Source organism: Nomascus leucogenys, chromosome 11 (genome assembly GCF_006542625.1).
Source record: "Nomascus leucogenys isolate Asia chromosome 11, Asia_NLE_v1, whole genome shotgun sequence".
In the NCBI taxonomy this organism is placed as follows: domain Eukaryota; kingdom Metazoa; phylum Chordata; class Mammalia; order Primates; family Hylobatidae; genus Nomascus; species Nomascus leucogenys.
This window is the reverse complement of record NC_044391.1, coordinates 60,954,634-60,971,211: the sequence shown is the minus strand read 5'-3', so window position 1 is coordinate 60,971,211 and position 16,578 is coordinate 60,954,634. Positions and strand designations below refer to the sequence as shown.

At 39.1% G+C, this 16,578-nt stretch overlaps 1 protein-coding gene and 1 long non-coding RNA gene across 2 annotated transcripts in view; one reads left to right on the top strand and one right to left on the bottom strand.

Annotated features, from left to right (window-relative positions):
• The window catches only part of LRRK2 (leucine rich repeat kinase 2), a 142,324-nt gene extending 139,686 nt beyond the window's left edge, over window positions 1-2,638 (bottom strand). The window contains exons 1-2 of the mRNA XM_003252300.3: window positions 2,353-2,638; window positions 1,995-2,080 (exon numbers count right to left, since the gene is read on the bottom strand). Of these exons, the coding sequence (XP_003252348.1) occupies window positions 1,995-2,080; window positions 2,353-2,503 (237 nt within the window). The 5' untranslated portion in view covers window positions 2,504-2,638. The remainder of the gene's footprint in view (window positions 1-1,994; window positions 2,081-2,352) is intronic.
• A 6,665-nt stretch (window positions 2,639-9,303) lies between these two features.
• On the top strand, window positions 9,304-16,417 carry LOC115837367. Its single transcript, XR_004032419.1, has 3 exons — window positions 9,304-9,314; window positions 12,712-12,723; window positions 16,340-16,417. It is a non-coding gene; the product is annotated as an uncharacterized LOC115837367 (long non-coding RNA).
• Window positions 16,418-16,578: the final 161 nt, after the last annotated feature.

Sequence of the window (16,578 nt, the reverse complement as noted above, 5' to 3'; positions counted from 1 at the left end):
CATGTGCAACAGCATGGGTGGGACTGGAGGTCATTAGATTAAATTAAATAAGCCAGGTACAGAAATAAAATACTGCATAATCTCACTCATATGTAGGAGCGGAAAAGGTGGATCTCACAGAGGCAGAGAGTAGAATGGTGGTTACCTGAGACTGGGAATGAAAGGATGGGGAGGGATAAAGAGAAGGTGGTTAATGGGTACAAAAATATAATTAGATACAAGCAATTAAGTTAATATTTAATAGTATAGCAGGGAAATTATGGTTAATAATTTATTGCATATTTTAAAATAGCTAGAAGAAAGGAATTGTAACGTTGCCAACACAAAGAAAAATGTTCGAGGGGACGGATATTCCAGTTACCCTGATTTGAACATTACACATTGTATACACGTATCAAATAGCATATGTATCCCAAAAATATATACAACTATGATATATCCAAAAAAGTAATTAATTACTTTTAAAAAGACTCTTCCTTATTTTCCAGCATACTTTGCCTCTGGTACCCTCTGGGCAGAAATACTAAGTGACACTCATAACTACTCCGGACAAGTATGCTCAGGCTGGAGCAATTTCTAAAATTAAGAATTAAGTAGCATGTTCCAGGCTCTCTTGGGTTCTCAAGTCAAGCATTGCCTTATCTAGACCCTGTAGACCAAAACACCTACCCAGGATCTGACTGCCCCGAGAGGTATCAAGCATGAGTGACTCTATCAAGTACAGAGTCTAGGGAATGAAGGTGGCCAGAATCAGGCACTTCTGAACACCAAAGCAGAGACAAGTAAGAAGGGATGACGTGGTGCAGAGCAGGAAGCACAGTAGGCCACTGCCCAAAAAGTGACTCATATTCCACAGGCAAAATTCTGACTTTGAGTCTTAAAAGAACAGCATCTTTATTATACCTCCATCTTTTCTTGGTTTGGTTTGATAGCAGCGTGAAAATCTATAATAGTCAGATGGAAAATATTTCACAGTTGAAAACAAATTAAAATATTTCTTCCAGATGTAAATGTCCTCATATCGAAGAAGCTAGTTGGGTCACCCGGACTAGATACAGCTAGATACAGAGATAACCATCAAGATAAAGAGAGACCCACACCAATTTAAAGATTGAGATGCCTTATGTCTGTCAAGCCTCTCAACCATTAAGAAACATTGGCTTTCTGAATGCACCTCCAAGGAGTTCAAAGTCCAGTTCTCTTTCTCTGCATGAGTTAACATGCAGATGACAAAACTGATTTCAGTTCCCCAAATCTCTAAGTGCTCGGGAGGAACTTATCACCTTGGCCTATAATTTTGTTTTGACTGTAAATCATTCTTATTACCATTTTAAAAAATGGCCCCCTTAAAAAAATATATATCCAAGGTATATAGCAAATTTCTGGGTTTCCTATGGTACAGATTGTAAAAGTTTCACTTTTACATGCATTTTATATGACAACAGTTGCAAATTATGAGGGTCTCATAAGATATCACTTTCTTTAGATACTACAAGGTATACTGCAACTAAAGGCTAGAAATCTGTCTTTGAATTTTCAAAAGTGTGGAACTCTACAAGAGTTTGCCAGTGACAAAGTTGCATTTTATCACTATTAATTATTCCCCTTTTCCAAACTATTCATAATCTTCTCATCTAGGACATGCTCTGTATTGGGAAGATTCTTGGAATAGTCAGGTCTAAACACTAATGAATTCATCTTGCCAATAACGAGACTAAACCCGAACCCATTTTTATCCTCCTTCTACCACCATCCATACTGTTAGTTTTATAAAGTTACTTCTTAAAGACACTCAGGGAACACGTACTGGGGCTCTTCATCCCGTTTACATTGTCTAATGATTTAACAATGTTCCCATCTTAAAATCACAGTCAGAGGTTCCTCAAGCCAAATTTCGGGAATAACCAAGAACTCTCGGCTATATTAACATTGCCAGTAAAACGTCTCCTTCCAAACAGAAGGGGGATGAGTTGAAGTGAAAACAATGCCTTTACCTGCTGCACACTCGCGACTCTCATATATGAGTCCAAGACGATCAACAGAGGCACATGGATATTTTTGCCTTGAAATAACTTGGAGGCTGGAAAACAAGTGGGTGGGGAAAAGAAGCAAAGTCACAATCCACAGCACCCCCTTTCCTTTTCAGTCTGAAAACGGGAGAAAAGTCAAAAAGGTGAAGACCTTCCTGGAATTCTCACCTGCTTTCCGCCCTAAGGAAAGGATATGGGGGTTTGCGGCTCCTTAAGAGTCCGGGTTTAAGCAGCGTCAAGGGGAGAAGGACAAAGTTTGCAAATGTGAGGAGGGGGAGAAAGTTTGCAAAAATAAAAGCACAGTTTCTTTTCAAGTGATTACCGTGCTCGGAGTACGTGAACACCAGCAGATCCTCCAGGATTTGGACCAGCGTTTCTATCTGTTTTCCTTCCTGGACATTGTTCAGCCTGACTATCAACTTCTTCAGAGTTTCCTCGTCCTCCTCGCACCCCTGACAGCTGCCACTAGCCATGGTGGCCCCTGCTTCCAACCCGCCGCCCTCCCGGCATGAACGGCCGCGGCTCAGGGAACCGGCAGGGGCGTCGGCCACAGCTCCCCGGGGGCGAGCTCAGCTCACCGCCCGCAGCCAGCGCTCCCCGCGGGCCCCATCCGCCCCCACGCCCGCCTGTTTATGAGAAGGCGGCGGCTCCCCGCCCCGCGTTGCCCTCCCTCTCCGGAGCCCTCCGGCTCGGCTTCCTCCTCCCCCACTCAGGCCCCCAAAACGAGCTCAGGAGCCTCCCAGAGGCTCTGCCGAGGCAACGGGCCGCGCAGAACTCTGGCTGCGGCCGTGTGGCTGCTGGAGCCGGGCCTGGCCGGGATGACCGTGACCGTGGCCCCCACGCACGCCTAGACCGGACCCCGGGCGGGCGCCGCCTCCTGGGACCAGATTCCACCCCAGCGGCGGCGCGGCCGGGAGTCGCCCAGGAAGAAACTGACTCAGCGGACTCCCCCGAGTCCCCAGGCCCGGAGCCCCGCAGCGGAGGCGCGCAGTGCGCAGCCGGACCGGCCACCCTCCGCTACCCGCCAGCCGGGAATCCTGCGGCCCCACGGAAGGTCTGGGAACTGGGAGCAGGAAAAATGAAAGCCGCCTATCTCCAGATCTAAGAATAGAAATCAGGGCGCTGGGAAAAAAGGACACCGCCTAGATGGCCCCTTTTACGAATACATTGTCTTTAGAGTTCCCCCTATAGGGAGATGAGCAATTTCCCCCAAAGGATGGAGAGAGAGGTTAGCCATCAAAACTGCCCCCGCTACTGTCTTTTTTATGATTTTTTGTGACTGTTAGTGGGAGAGGAAATAAACAGTTTCCCTGTGAGTTATCTGAAGCTCTGGTCACCAAAAGGCCACTAAATTAACTTTTGGAAATTTGAGTTGCACTAGGCAGGGTTCTGATACTTGGGACACCTGAAAAGTAATCAGCTCTCAGAGCTATTAGAACTGAGACAAAGGACAGAGTACATGAAATGAAAGGTGAAAAGGTGAGAGAAGCAAACCTAAATACTCCTCTCTTGGTGTTCAGAAATACTTATGAGTACGGGTGTCTATAACCCCAAAGTTTTTTGGTTTTGTTTTTTGATTGTTTGTTTGTTTGTTCTGTTAAGTACCTAAGTAATGTGTTTTTAGGAAAAGAAGCCTAGCAAGAACATTGTAGACAAGGCTAGGCAAAGATGATCTATCCTTCAGGTGATGTGTCTGTCCTCAAGGTCATTTACAAAGAAGAGGATTGGACTGGAAGTTACTACTTCTCAATTTTAGTTTTGTTTTCACATCTGTTACTTCAATCCTGATGACAATTCTGAAATGGATACAACTACTACTATGTATCCTTCTTTCACTAATGAGGACACTGAGATCTGGAGTTGAGAAGTGAAAAGCTTTGCTGGAGTCACAGAGGTGAGAAGTTGAGAGCCAGTAATTCAACCCAGCAAATCTCCTAACTCCAGGTAGAAGGTTCTTCATGCTCTACCACTTTAGTAAGAATGCTCTAGACTTTGTTAATTCATTAGATTAGCAAGATAGCAAATTCCTACTCAACCTGGATATTGGGTCTATGTCTTGTTGTGATAGAGTCTTCAACTTTTACAGAGACATGCTGAAATATTTATAGTTGAAATGGTTAGGATTTGTTTCAAAGTCATCCAGTGGAGGAGGAAAAGATGAAATGTGTGGAGGTAGAGATAACGATAATAATTTTTGAACTGATAATTGTTGAAGATAATAAGAGATGGGTTCATGTGGTCTGTTCTACTATTCTGTCTATATAAAATTTTCCGTAATTTAACAAAAAACTCCCAATCTTACAATATTTATCAGACCTACAGTGTATTATTTTCTAAGTTGTTTCTAAACTTGTTTCCATTTCTGATGACTTAATCAATGTCTCAAACATTTCTAGGCATTCTCCATCTTATGCATTCCTTCTGTTCCTCTGCATTAGTTTCTCCCTTCCTGTTCTACTGAATTACAACCTTGCAAGAAATTAAAACCTACCTCCCTTCCAAAGAAAAATAAATCTAAATTAAAAGATGTCTCCTAATTTCCACAATTCATTCATCGATCTATTGCCTATTTATTATCTACTCTATATTGGCCAGACTGTGAGTAGGCAGTATGAAAATATGAATTATTTGTTGGGAGCATTCTCCCATGAACTACTGCAGTGTTAAGGTAAAGTATTCTCTTAGCTTTCAAAAATGTTTAATTGATTGACTGAAATTCCAAGATTTATCAACTCTTCAGGTAATTAACAAGCCTGAAAATGAAGTAAAGCACGAATTTATGGTGGAAGCAGTGTTCAGTGGAGAATAAAAGGGTGCTAGAAAACTTGGCTAACTTCCTGAAAAGAAAAAAATAAGACTGACATTACTAATTACAGCAAGCATCAAATAGATTAAAAAGTTAAATAAAAATAACTTCAGAAATAAAATATAAATTAATAGTTATATAATCTTGAATAAGGAAACATAAAAACAAAAAAGAAATCACATAAGGGTAGTATATGTGACTCCAACAAATTTAAATTTTCTGCAGTCAAAGAAAAAATACCCAATAATGAAACTAGAAGTCAAATGGCAAACTGGAAGAAAAAATTTGAAATACATATGATGAAACACAATTTGCCTTCAACTTTCAAAAGTTCTTATAAATCACTGGGAGGAGGGTATTACGCCACAGACAGACCAGGAAAAAAAATAATAAACTAAGGTTTTGAAAAGGAAATTCACTTTGAATGACCAATAAGTATTTTTTAATGTCATCATTATAAAAAAATTGTGTTCCTAAACATGAGTGATGCACAAGTATAAAGTGCAATTGTGTGTGTGTGTGTATGATGGCAATGAAAGAGAAACCTTGAAAATAAATTAACAAATATTTACAAAACCTTTATGAATAAATTATTGAACTATGTTAAAAGGCATTAAGGCATGAATAAATTATTAATATCACATTAATTAATGGGAAAATTAAATTCAAAAATATGTCAATTCTCTACAAAGTAACAAAAAACAATGCAAGATTAGTGAAATTCTCAACAAGATTTACATAGATTTCAGCAAGATCAAAAGGCCTAGTATAGACTAGACACTTTTGAAGAAGGACAAAATGGGAGAATTGCCATCTTGTCCTTTTGGATGTCCAATTGACCTCCATTCAGAGTATGTAGTAGCCTTTCTCTATCAATTTCCCAAGAAGGAAAAAGTACCCCTCGGATGAAAGCGGGGAGCCCTGAAAGCATATAGTTTACCCAGCAGGCAGTCTTTCTATGAATTAGAAAAAAGTGCCCCGCCTTCTAGGTAGACACAGCCTTATGTCTGGGTATATCAAGCAGGATTTGGATTTCAGTCTCTACCCTGGTGTTCTGATGGAGGACACAACTTGTACAGTATAGGAAGCATTATATTTTTTTGAAGCTATAGAAATTAATTGGCATGTTATTGACACAGCTATACAAAGTGACCAATGAAAGAGTATAGAAAACCCAGAAACGCATCTTCACATATATGGAAATGATATATGAGAGATGTTGCATTATGTATCAGTGGAAAAAAAAGGGCAATTTGATAAGTGAATCTGAGACCACTGCTTGTGGAAAAAGCATCAAATGATTATGCCTACCTCACACCATATTCAAAAATAAATTCCACATGGATTGAACATTTTTGTATAAAAAATGAAAACAGTCCGGGTGCAGTGGCACATGACTGTAATCCCAGCACTTTGGGAGGCCCAGGTGGAACGATCACTTGAGCTCAGGAGTTGGAGACCAGCCTGGCCAACATGGTGAAACCCCGTCTCTACTAAAAATACAAAAATTAGCCGGGTGTGATGGCACATGCATGTAATCCCAGCTACTGGGGAGACCGAGGCAGGAGAATTGCTTGACCCCGGGAGGCAGAGGTTGCAGTGAGCCAAGATCGCACCATTGCACTCCAGCCTGAGCAAAGAAGTGAGACTCTGTCTCAAAAAAAAAAAAAAAATCTTTTTTTTGAAAAAAATATAGAAAACTATCTGACATTAAGAGGGAAAGAAACAAAACAAAAATTACAGTTCAGGCCAGGTATGGTGGCTCACACCTGTAATCCAAGCACTTTGGGAAGCCAAGGTGGGAGGCTTACTTGAGGCCAAGAGTTAAGACCATCCTGGGAAACATAGAGAGACCTTCTCTCTACAAAATATTTAAAAATTAGCCAGGTATGGTAGTGCATGCCAGTAGTCCTAACTTCTCAGGAAGCTTGAGGCAAGGGGATCACTTGATCTCAGGAGTTATAGGTTACAGTGAGCTACAATTGTGACACTGCACTCCAGCTTGAGGAACAGAGCAAAGCCCTGTCTCTAAACTAAAAAAATTAAATAAAATAAAATCACAGTTCATACAGGAAAAAATTATTAAATTTACAGACATTAAAATCTAACACTATGCAAAAGACTCCATCGACAAAGTTAAAAGATGACCATAGGCTGGAAGGTTTTTGAAAAGCATATAAGAATTAAAAATTAATAAGAAGAATATATAAAAGGAACTATCACAAATTATAAATGAAAAGATAAATATCCTAGTTTTTATATAAGTTTAAAAAATATGGCCAGGCACGGTGGCTCATGCCTTAATCCCAGCACTTTAGGAGGCCAAGGTGGGTGGATCACTTGAGACCAGGAGTTTGAGACCAGCCTGGCCAACATGGTGAAACCCTGTCTCTACTAAAACTACAAAAATTAGCCAGTTGTGGTGGTGCATGCCTGTAATCACAGCTACTTGGGAGGTTGAGGCAGGAGAATTGCTTGAACCCAGGAGGTACAGGTTGCAGTGAGCCAAGATTGCACCACTGCACTCCAACCTGGGCCACAGGGCAAGAATATGTCTAAAAATATATATATATATATACATACATATATATATGGCAATATGTAGAAGAGGAAAGGCCAATAAACTTAATGAACCTATCCAAAGATGCTCAATTACACAAGTAATCAAGGAAATAAAAATTAAAGCCATAATGAGATACCATTTCACAACCACGCAATTAACCACAAACTTAAAGTTGGATGATACCAGTAACTACTGGCTGGGATGTGGAGCAACTAGAATACTTTTTGTAGTTCTGGTAAGCGTGTAAATCAGAGCAAGCACCTTGGAGAGCAAATGGCAAAATCTAGGAAAGCTGATGTGTCTATCCTATGACCTGACATTTTCTCTCTAAGGCTGTTTCTTAGAGAAATTCTCAAATGTACATAAGGACATTTATGTAAGAATCTTCAGTGTATCATTTTTTGCTTATAATGAAAATGTAGACCGTATGAATATCTATCAACACTTAAAGTGAATATATTCATATAATGAACTTTTATAAATCTGTGAAAACTATTAAACTAGAGCTCCATATATCAGTGGCTAAAGAGCAAAAAATTGTAATACGGGACTTTTTACAAGTTGCAGGGGATACTTATAGCATGATATCAGTGCTCCAATGCTATAAAATATGCAAAGTTTCATATACTTTAGGGATATATATGTATGTATAAAAGTATAAAAATTATACTTGGGAATAATATTTACCAAATTCTAGCTAGTGGTTATCTCTGGGTAAAAGAAAATAGAAATGCATCCAGGAAGGATATTTTACAGGCTACAAGTGTATCTGTAACTTTCTTTTTCTTTAAGCTTATCGTTGGGTACGTGGGTATTCATTATATTATTACCCGTATTCTGTTTCTAACTTATTTCATAATAAACATAATTAAACATATTTTCAACTTCACTGATGCTCAAAGTAATCAACAAATTAACCCTTTTCATTCACCAAATTATTAAAGAAGTCTTTGAAATTTGTGTGGGAGTTTCTTATGAGGAAATAATAAATTATTCACAATATATGAGAAAACAATATCATAAAATTCCAGAATTTTGATCCAAATTTTCCAAAAACACCCAAAAAAGTGCATGCCTAATAAAACTACTGAAAGTAGATAAGACATACATGTAACAATGCTTCATGTTAGACGATGACATAAACAGTTAATTAACATAGTTTTGTATATGTGTTATATACTGTATTCTTAAAATAAAATGAGCTAGACAAAAAAATGCTATTAAGAAAAATATAAGGAAGAAATAATACATTTACCGTTTATTAAGTGAAAGGGGATCATCATAAGGTCTTCATCGTCATCATCTTCACATTGAGTTGGCTGAGAAGAGGAGGAGGAGGAGAAGAATTTGGTCTTGCTCTCTCAGGGGTGGCAGAGGTGGAAGAAGAGGTACAGAAGGTGGAAGAGGAGCCACAGAGTGAAGGCATCTAAGGCTTATATGTGGAGCTACACAGTTCAATCTCGTGTCGTTTAAGGGTCAACTGTACTTCATTGATAACTGAAAATTCCAGGAGGACATCCTGGATTTTGTTCTATACCAACTCTTCAAAACAGTTCCTGGCACACAGGAGCCATTAGAGGAATAGTTGCTACTTAGATGAATAACTGAATGAATGGAAATGAAGACCAGAAGAATAAAATGATCTTCCCAAAGGCATCACTAAGAGGCAGAACTGTACCGTGTGATGCCAGGTTCCCAGTCCAAACTTTTTCCATCACTTTATTGTTCTTAGGTGAGTTTCATTAAACCAGAGATAAGCTATCTAATTGCTGAAACTGCACTTATCCTTTATCATCTGTGCCTTATATATACTGAAAAAAAACAACTTTTTTTCTGGTTTCTGAACTAGAGATAAAAATTACAACTGTGCTGTGGTATGATATTCTCATATCAGTTGAAATAATCACTCATTACAGTCAAATCCGAGTCACTCTGAGATTGTAACAGCAGAGTATCCACAGTCTTCGTGCCTGGTTCCCTCAGAAAAGCAGTCTTCCAAAATTATATGGCAATATTATACTCTAGTTTAAAAGTTTTAAAAGTGCATGTGTATAGTAAGTGTATCAGAGAGAACTAGAATGGTGCTGAAACCAAGCCATTGTCTATTTCACCCAAAACAGATCATTGCCTTTATGTTGCTGGCTATATTATAGGTAAAGAAATATTTATTGGATTAAATTAGATTATTAGTCATGATATTTAATCTCTGCATGGTATTTAATCTCTATTATATTAAGAACAAGAATAAAATGATGAATCTTTTTATCACCTTTCTTTATAGGAAAAAATTAACTTGAAATTCCTTGAATGGTGTTGCCTAGGTTTTCTTGTAGGATTTTAATGGTTTTAGGTCTAACATTTAAGTCTTTAATCCATCTTGAATTAATTTTTGCATAAGGTGTCAGGAAGGGATCCAGTTTCAGCTTTCTACATATGGCTAGCCAGTTTTCCCAGCACCATTTATTAAATAGGGAATCCTTTCCCCATTTCTTGTTTTTGTCAGGTTTGTCAAAGATCAGATAGTTGTAGATATGCGGCATCATTTCTGAGGGCTCTGTTCTGTTCCATTGATCTATGTCTCTGTTGTGGTACCAGTACCATGATGTTTGGGTTACTGTAGCCTTGTAGTATAGTTTGAAGTCAGGTAGCGTGATGCCTCCAGCTTTGTTCTTTTGGCTTAGGATTGACTTGGTGATGCGGGCTCTTTTTTGGTTCCATATGAACTTTAAAGTAGTTTTTTCCAATTCTGTGAAGAAAGTCATTGGTAGCTTGATGGGGATGGCATTGAATCTATAAATTACCTTGGGCAGTATGGCCATTTTCACGATATTGATTCTTCCAACCCATGAGCATGGAATGTTCTTCCATTTGTTTGTATCCTCTTTTATTTCATTGAGCAGTGGTTTGTAGTTCTCCTTGAAGAGGTCCTTCACATCCCTTGCAAGTTGGATTCCTAGGTATTTTATTCTCTTTGAAGCAGTTGTGAATCGGAGTTCACTCATGATTTGGCTCTCTGTTTGTCTGTTATTGGTGTACAAGAATGCTTGTGATTTTTGTACATTGATTTTGTATCCTGAGACTTTGCTGAAGTTGCTAATCAGCTTAAGGAGATTTTGGGCTGATACAATGGGGTTTTCTAGATATACAATCATGTCATCTGCAAACAGGGACAGTTTGACTTCCTCTTTTCCTAATTGAATACCCTTTATTTCCTTCTCCTGCCTGATTGCTCTGGCCAGAACTTCCAGCACTATGTTGAATAGGAGTGGTGAGAGAGGGTATCCCTGTCTTGTGCCAGTTTTCAGAGGGAATGCTTCCAGTTTTTGCCCATTCAGTATGATATTGGCTGTGGGTTTGTCGTAGATAGCTCTTATTATTTTGAGATACATCCCATCAATACCTAATTTATTGAGAGTTTTTAGCATGAAGGGTTGTTGAATTTTGTCAAAGGCCTTTTCTGCATCTATTGAGATAATCATGTGGTTTTTGTCTTTGGTTCTGTTTATATGCTGGATTACAAAAAGCCAAAATTGACAAATGGGATCTAATTAAACTAAAGAGCTTCTGCACAGCTAAAGAAACTACCATCAGAGTGAACAGGCAACCTACAGAATGGGAGAAAATTTTTGCAACCTACTCATCTGACAAAGGGCTAATATCCGGAATCTACATTGAACTCAAACAAATTTACAAGAAAAAAACAAACAACCCCATCAAAAAGTGGGCAAGGGACATGAACAGACACTTCTCAAAAGAAGACATTTATGCAGCCAAAAAACACATGAAAAAATGCTCATCATCACTGGGCATCAGAGAAATGCAAATCAAAACCACAATGAGATACCATCTCACACCAGTTAGAATGGCCATCATTAAAAAATCAGGAAACAACAAGTGCTGGAGAGGATGTGGAGAAATAGGAACACTTTTACACTGTTGGTGGGACTGTAAACTAGTTCAACCATTGTGGAAGTCAGTGTGGCGATTCCTCAGGGATCTAGAACTAGAAATACCATTTGACCCAGCCATCCCATTACTGGGTATATACCCAAAGGACTATAAATCATGCTGCTATAAAGACACATGCACACGTATGTTTATTGCGGCACTATTCACAATAGCAAAGATTGGAACCAACCCAAATGTCCAACAACGATAGACTGGATTAAGAAATGTGGCACATATACACCATGGAATACTATGCAGCCATAAAAAATGATGAGTTCGTGTCCTTTGTAGGGACATGGATGAAACTGGAAAACATCATTCTCAGTAAACTATCGCAAGGACAAAAAACCAAACACCGCATGTTCTCACTCATAGGTGGGAATTGAACAATGAGAACTCATGGACACAGGAAGGGGAACATCACACTCCGGGGACTGTTGTGGGGTGGGGAGAGGGGGGAGGGACAGCATTAGGAGATATACCTAATGCTAAATGACAAGTTAATGGGTACAGGAAATCAACATGGCACATGGATACATATGTAACAAACCTGCACATTGTGCACATGTACCCTAAAACCTAAATTATAAAAAAAAAAAAAAAAAGTTTGAAAAGTTCTACTTTATTCTTTATATGTGGAAATTGAAATAAATTATTTGTGATTTATTGAAAAAAAAAGAAATTTCTTTTTGTAGAAACATTGTTTTTTCAAGTCAATAACTTTAAAATATCCTTAGAATGTGTTTTTATGACCTTACCAAAGGTAATTATAAAATAAAGACACAAATATGCTTATTTTCCAAATGAAAAAAATATGTTTGGATTATATCCTTCACCACTGGTACTATAGTTTCTGAAAAATCCAGATTGTTTTTTTTTTACTATCATATGGATGATTTTAATTAAACCTGCTATTAGGAGCACACATCTTTCTAGAGTATATTAAATACGATTTTTTTTACTTTGTTTAGAGTACTGTGTGAAATTATTAAGAAGGCCAATTCTGACAAGAATTTATATAGAAATAAGTATATTTATATATAGAAACAAGTATTTCCCAGGGTATTTATTAAATCAACAACTATTGTGTACCTATTGTTTGTGGACTCTGCTCTGTGTGTTGGGAATGCAAAAGACCCAATCTCTACCCTGAAGCAGCTCACAATCTAGTGAGACAAATACTCAAACAATTAAGAAGCAGTACAACACTGTTACATTATAATATACAATAGTAATTGCTATAAGGGGAGAAAGGGAAAGTTTCCGAAGACTGCCTAGAAAGTCCTGAGTTTGATGGACTCACCGTGCTTAGAAAGGAAGAAAGAGAGGAGACTCAGGAATGTTAAGATGTGAAAGAGTAAAAGGAGGCTCAGGAGGTACAGGGAGAGGGTGAGAGGAGAAAAAAGGAGTACAGGCAGGTACTTAAAAAGAGAAGTGTTTACCAGTAAAGTCAAAAGCAGGAAGAACTGAAAAGTGCCCTTGAGATTGGGTAACAGTGACGACCTTACTGAGAACAGTTCTGCACAGTGGTGAGCTCTGAAATCCAAATGTAGTATGCTCACTGGGCTGTGAATGGGAATGGATGACTGTTTTACAGGTAAAGTTAATCTTCAGGTGTTTTTTTTTATATTAATGAGGTGACTTTTTTCCCATTGTAAGTATCTTTAAGAAGAGTATTTCTGAATCTACTTCTTCCCTCTTTTTATTATCTCTACATTACCATTGTCACCTTTTCCATAAAATTAGTGTTTCTCTCCAAGTAAAAGCAATAACCCTGCTAAAACACAATTTAAGTTGCTATAAACAATTGAAAACATACTTGTTTTACTGTACACCAGAAAAGGAACATTAAACCAATAAGAACGTTGACACAGTCCCCTCCACCACGGAGGTATGTTGTAATTAGCAGCCAGAACATGGGAACTATAGAGAGAAACTCCTCACCCCCATAAGATCTTGGGGAAAAATTGAAGGATAAAATCAACAAAAGCAGATCAGCTTAAAACTAATACATTAAAATCACTTTGAAGAAAGATAACTGTACCCAGGCAGGCAACAGTATATTTAACTGATTAAATGTATTAACATATCTAAAGAACAAGTGTATTTTCTGAAAGGGATTGACCACGAACACACAGAAAAAAACAAGCAGCAAACTTGAGTAATTGCCATCTAGGAAAAGTCCCTGTTAACATAAATTTTGGTAGAAAAGTGGAGGAAAAGGAGACTGAACTGTTGGAGAGCATGTCTTCACTACTGGATTTTGGACACTTGGGTGAAGCCACCCTATTACCAAAATTAATGAACAAATGCATTCAGCAATTGTTTACTGAGAATCTGTTACTCACCAGGCACTGGGGATACAAAAATAGACACAGAGTTTATGATCTAGGGATGTTATAGTGCTGAGTAATACAGGTGTTGCAATGAGGGAATGAGAATACATTAAAATGAGGTTACTATGAGAATACATTTAAAAAGGGAGCTTTTTAGAATAAGATATAAAATGAGAGAAGGCTTTCTTCTAGCCTGTGTTCCTGGCACAAACATGAAGGCAAAAAAGAGCAAGACAGGCATTCTAGAAACTCAATGATATTCAGTACGGTTAGAGCTAGGAATGCAAACCAGAGAGTTGTTATAAGTTGTTTTCCCCCAGAAGCAGATTCTCAGAAATAGGGATTAGTGTGCAGAAGGTTTATCTTTACCAGGTAATACGGAAGAGAAGGGAAGGAAGGAAATGTGATTGAGAGGAGAGAAAAGTTGGGCTGTGATAGTCTTAATAGAGGCCTCAGCCAAACCTACCAGGAGCTCTGAAGCTGAGATGACCCTTCAGAGCTGTCCTGAATTGAAATGACAGGACCAGCTCTCTACAATAACTTCATGTATATCAGCCATTTGATACATGGAACTCCAAAAACGGATGACAGCTGAGGGCTGACTACCAACAGCAGTGCCAGTAGCTGTCAGAATAAACCTTTCAGTCTGGAAGGCAGATCTGGCAGCTGGAGGACAGCATTATTGTAAGTGAGAGGGGAGATAAAGCTGAGAAAGTAGCCAAGGCCACACCAGGATGGGTCTTGTAAGTCATGTTAGGGGCTTTGGACTTTATCTAAACAAAACAAGGTGGCCACTGCAAAGTATTCCTTAAGATAGTGAGTTGCAAATATTCGTATTTTAAGTGATCACTATGCCAGTGTTTATTCTTTTAGGGTGGGAAAAGAGACAAAAATGACAAGATTGGAGGAAGAGGAAAAGAAAGTATGTTAGGAGGCTATTGAAGGGATCCAGGAGAGAGCTGATGGCAGCCTGAATGGGGCCAAGGCAATAGAATTGGAAAACAGTTAATGGATTGAGACAAATTTCAGTCACAGAATGGGTTACATTGGTTTTCTGATTTTTTTTTTTTTTTTGGAGACGGAGTCTCGCTCTGTCGCCCAGGCTGGAGTGCAGTGGCGCAATCTCGGCTCACTGCAAGCTCCACCTCCCGGGTTCACGCCATTCTCCTGCCTCAGCCTCTCCGAGTAGCTGGGACTACAGGCGCCCGCCACCACGCCTGGCTAATTTTTTGTATTTTTAATAGAGACGGGGTTTCACCGTGGTCTCGATCTCCTGACCTCATGATCCGCCCGCCTTGGCCTCCCAAAGTGCTGAGATTACAAGCGTGAGCCACCGCACCCGGCCTGGTTTTCTGATTTTATGTGAGGGTGCAAAGTAAGTAATATGAATGCTTACAAAATAAGTGATAGTGATGGTATTCACCAAGCCAAGTACCACCAGAGATGGAACAAGGCTCAGTGGGGGAGGGGTGGAGATAGGAGTAACTAGTTCAATTTTAGAACCCTGGATGTTACAAGTGAGTAGCATATCCAAGAGGTACGTGGTTATACCGCCAGGTCAGGAGTTAAGAGAGAAAAAAATGTAGCTTCTAGTAGGTTTGCCTCCAATTTAAAAATAATAAATTATTCTTAGGAAAAACTTAAATATCTCAGAGAAAGCCATAGAGTAGGAAAAGAACACCTAGGACAGAGCTCTAAAAAATACTGTCTTTGTCTGTTTGGGCTGCTATAACAAATTATATTAGAACAGGTAATTTATAAACAACAGGATTTATTGCTCACAGTTCTGGAAGCTGGGAAGTCCACTATTAAGGCACCATCAGATCTTTTGTCTGGTCAAGACCTGTTCTTCCAGACGGTGCCTTCTTGCTGCATCCACACATGGCAAAAGGGGTGAACGCTGCGTCTTCACATGGTAGAAGGGACAAATGCTATGTCCTCACATGGCAGAAGGTGTATAAGAAACTAGTGCATTCCTTTCAATCTCATTTATAATGGCACTAATATCATTCATGAGGACTCTACCCTCATGAATCACCTCCCCAAATCCCCACTTATTAGTAGTGTATCACAATGGGTAGCAAGTTCCAACATACGAATTTAGGGGACATCAACATTCAGACCATAGCAGATACCAACATTTAAGGAACGGAAAGAAAAGGACATTTGTAAGGACAAATAAGCTCCAGGAGCTAATGTGCCACCATGTCTCTTAGTGTCAGTGGCAGGGCCATAGTGGTTTGCTTGCCAAGAGCTATTACAGAAGGGTAACGTGGGCTGAAGCCAGCCCACAGTGTTCATGAGTCAGTGAGTAGAAGGTCAGGGCCTATGCTACGGTTTGAATGTATGTGCCTCCCCAAAATTCATACACTGGACTCTAAGACCCAATGTGACAGTATTAACAGATGGGGCCTTTAAGAGGTAATTAAGCCATGAGGATTCTGTCCTCATGAATGGGAATAGTAGGCTTATAAAAGGGCTCAAGGGAACTAACAGGGCCCTTCTTGCCCTTCTACCATTTTAGAACACAGCAACAAGGTACATTGATCTTGGGCTTCCCAGCCTCCAGAACTATGAGAAATAAATTTATTTTGTCAATAAATTACCCAGTCTAAGGAATTTTGATATAGCAGCAAAAATGGACTAAGACAGTCAGGTCCTGATGATATGTGCCAAAGGTAGTCAGAGCACAGCTTGGTTTTATACATTTTAGGGAAACATGAGACATAATCAACATATGTAAAATGAACATTGATTTGGACCAGAAAGGCAGGACAACTTGAAGTAAAATCGAAACAACTTTAAGCAGGGAGATGGCTTCCAGGTGACAGAGAGGTGAGAGATAAATGTAGGCCACATTACTCTGAAGTCCATACATTAATAGGCAGGTATGAA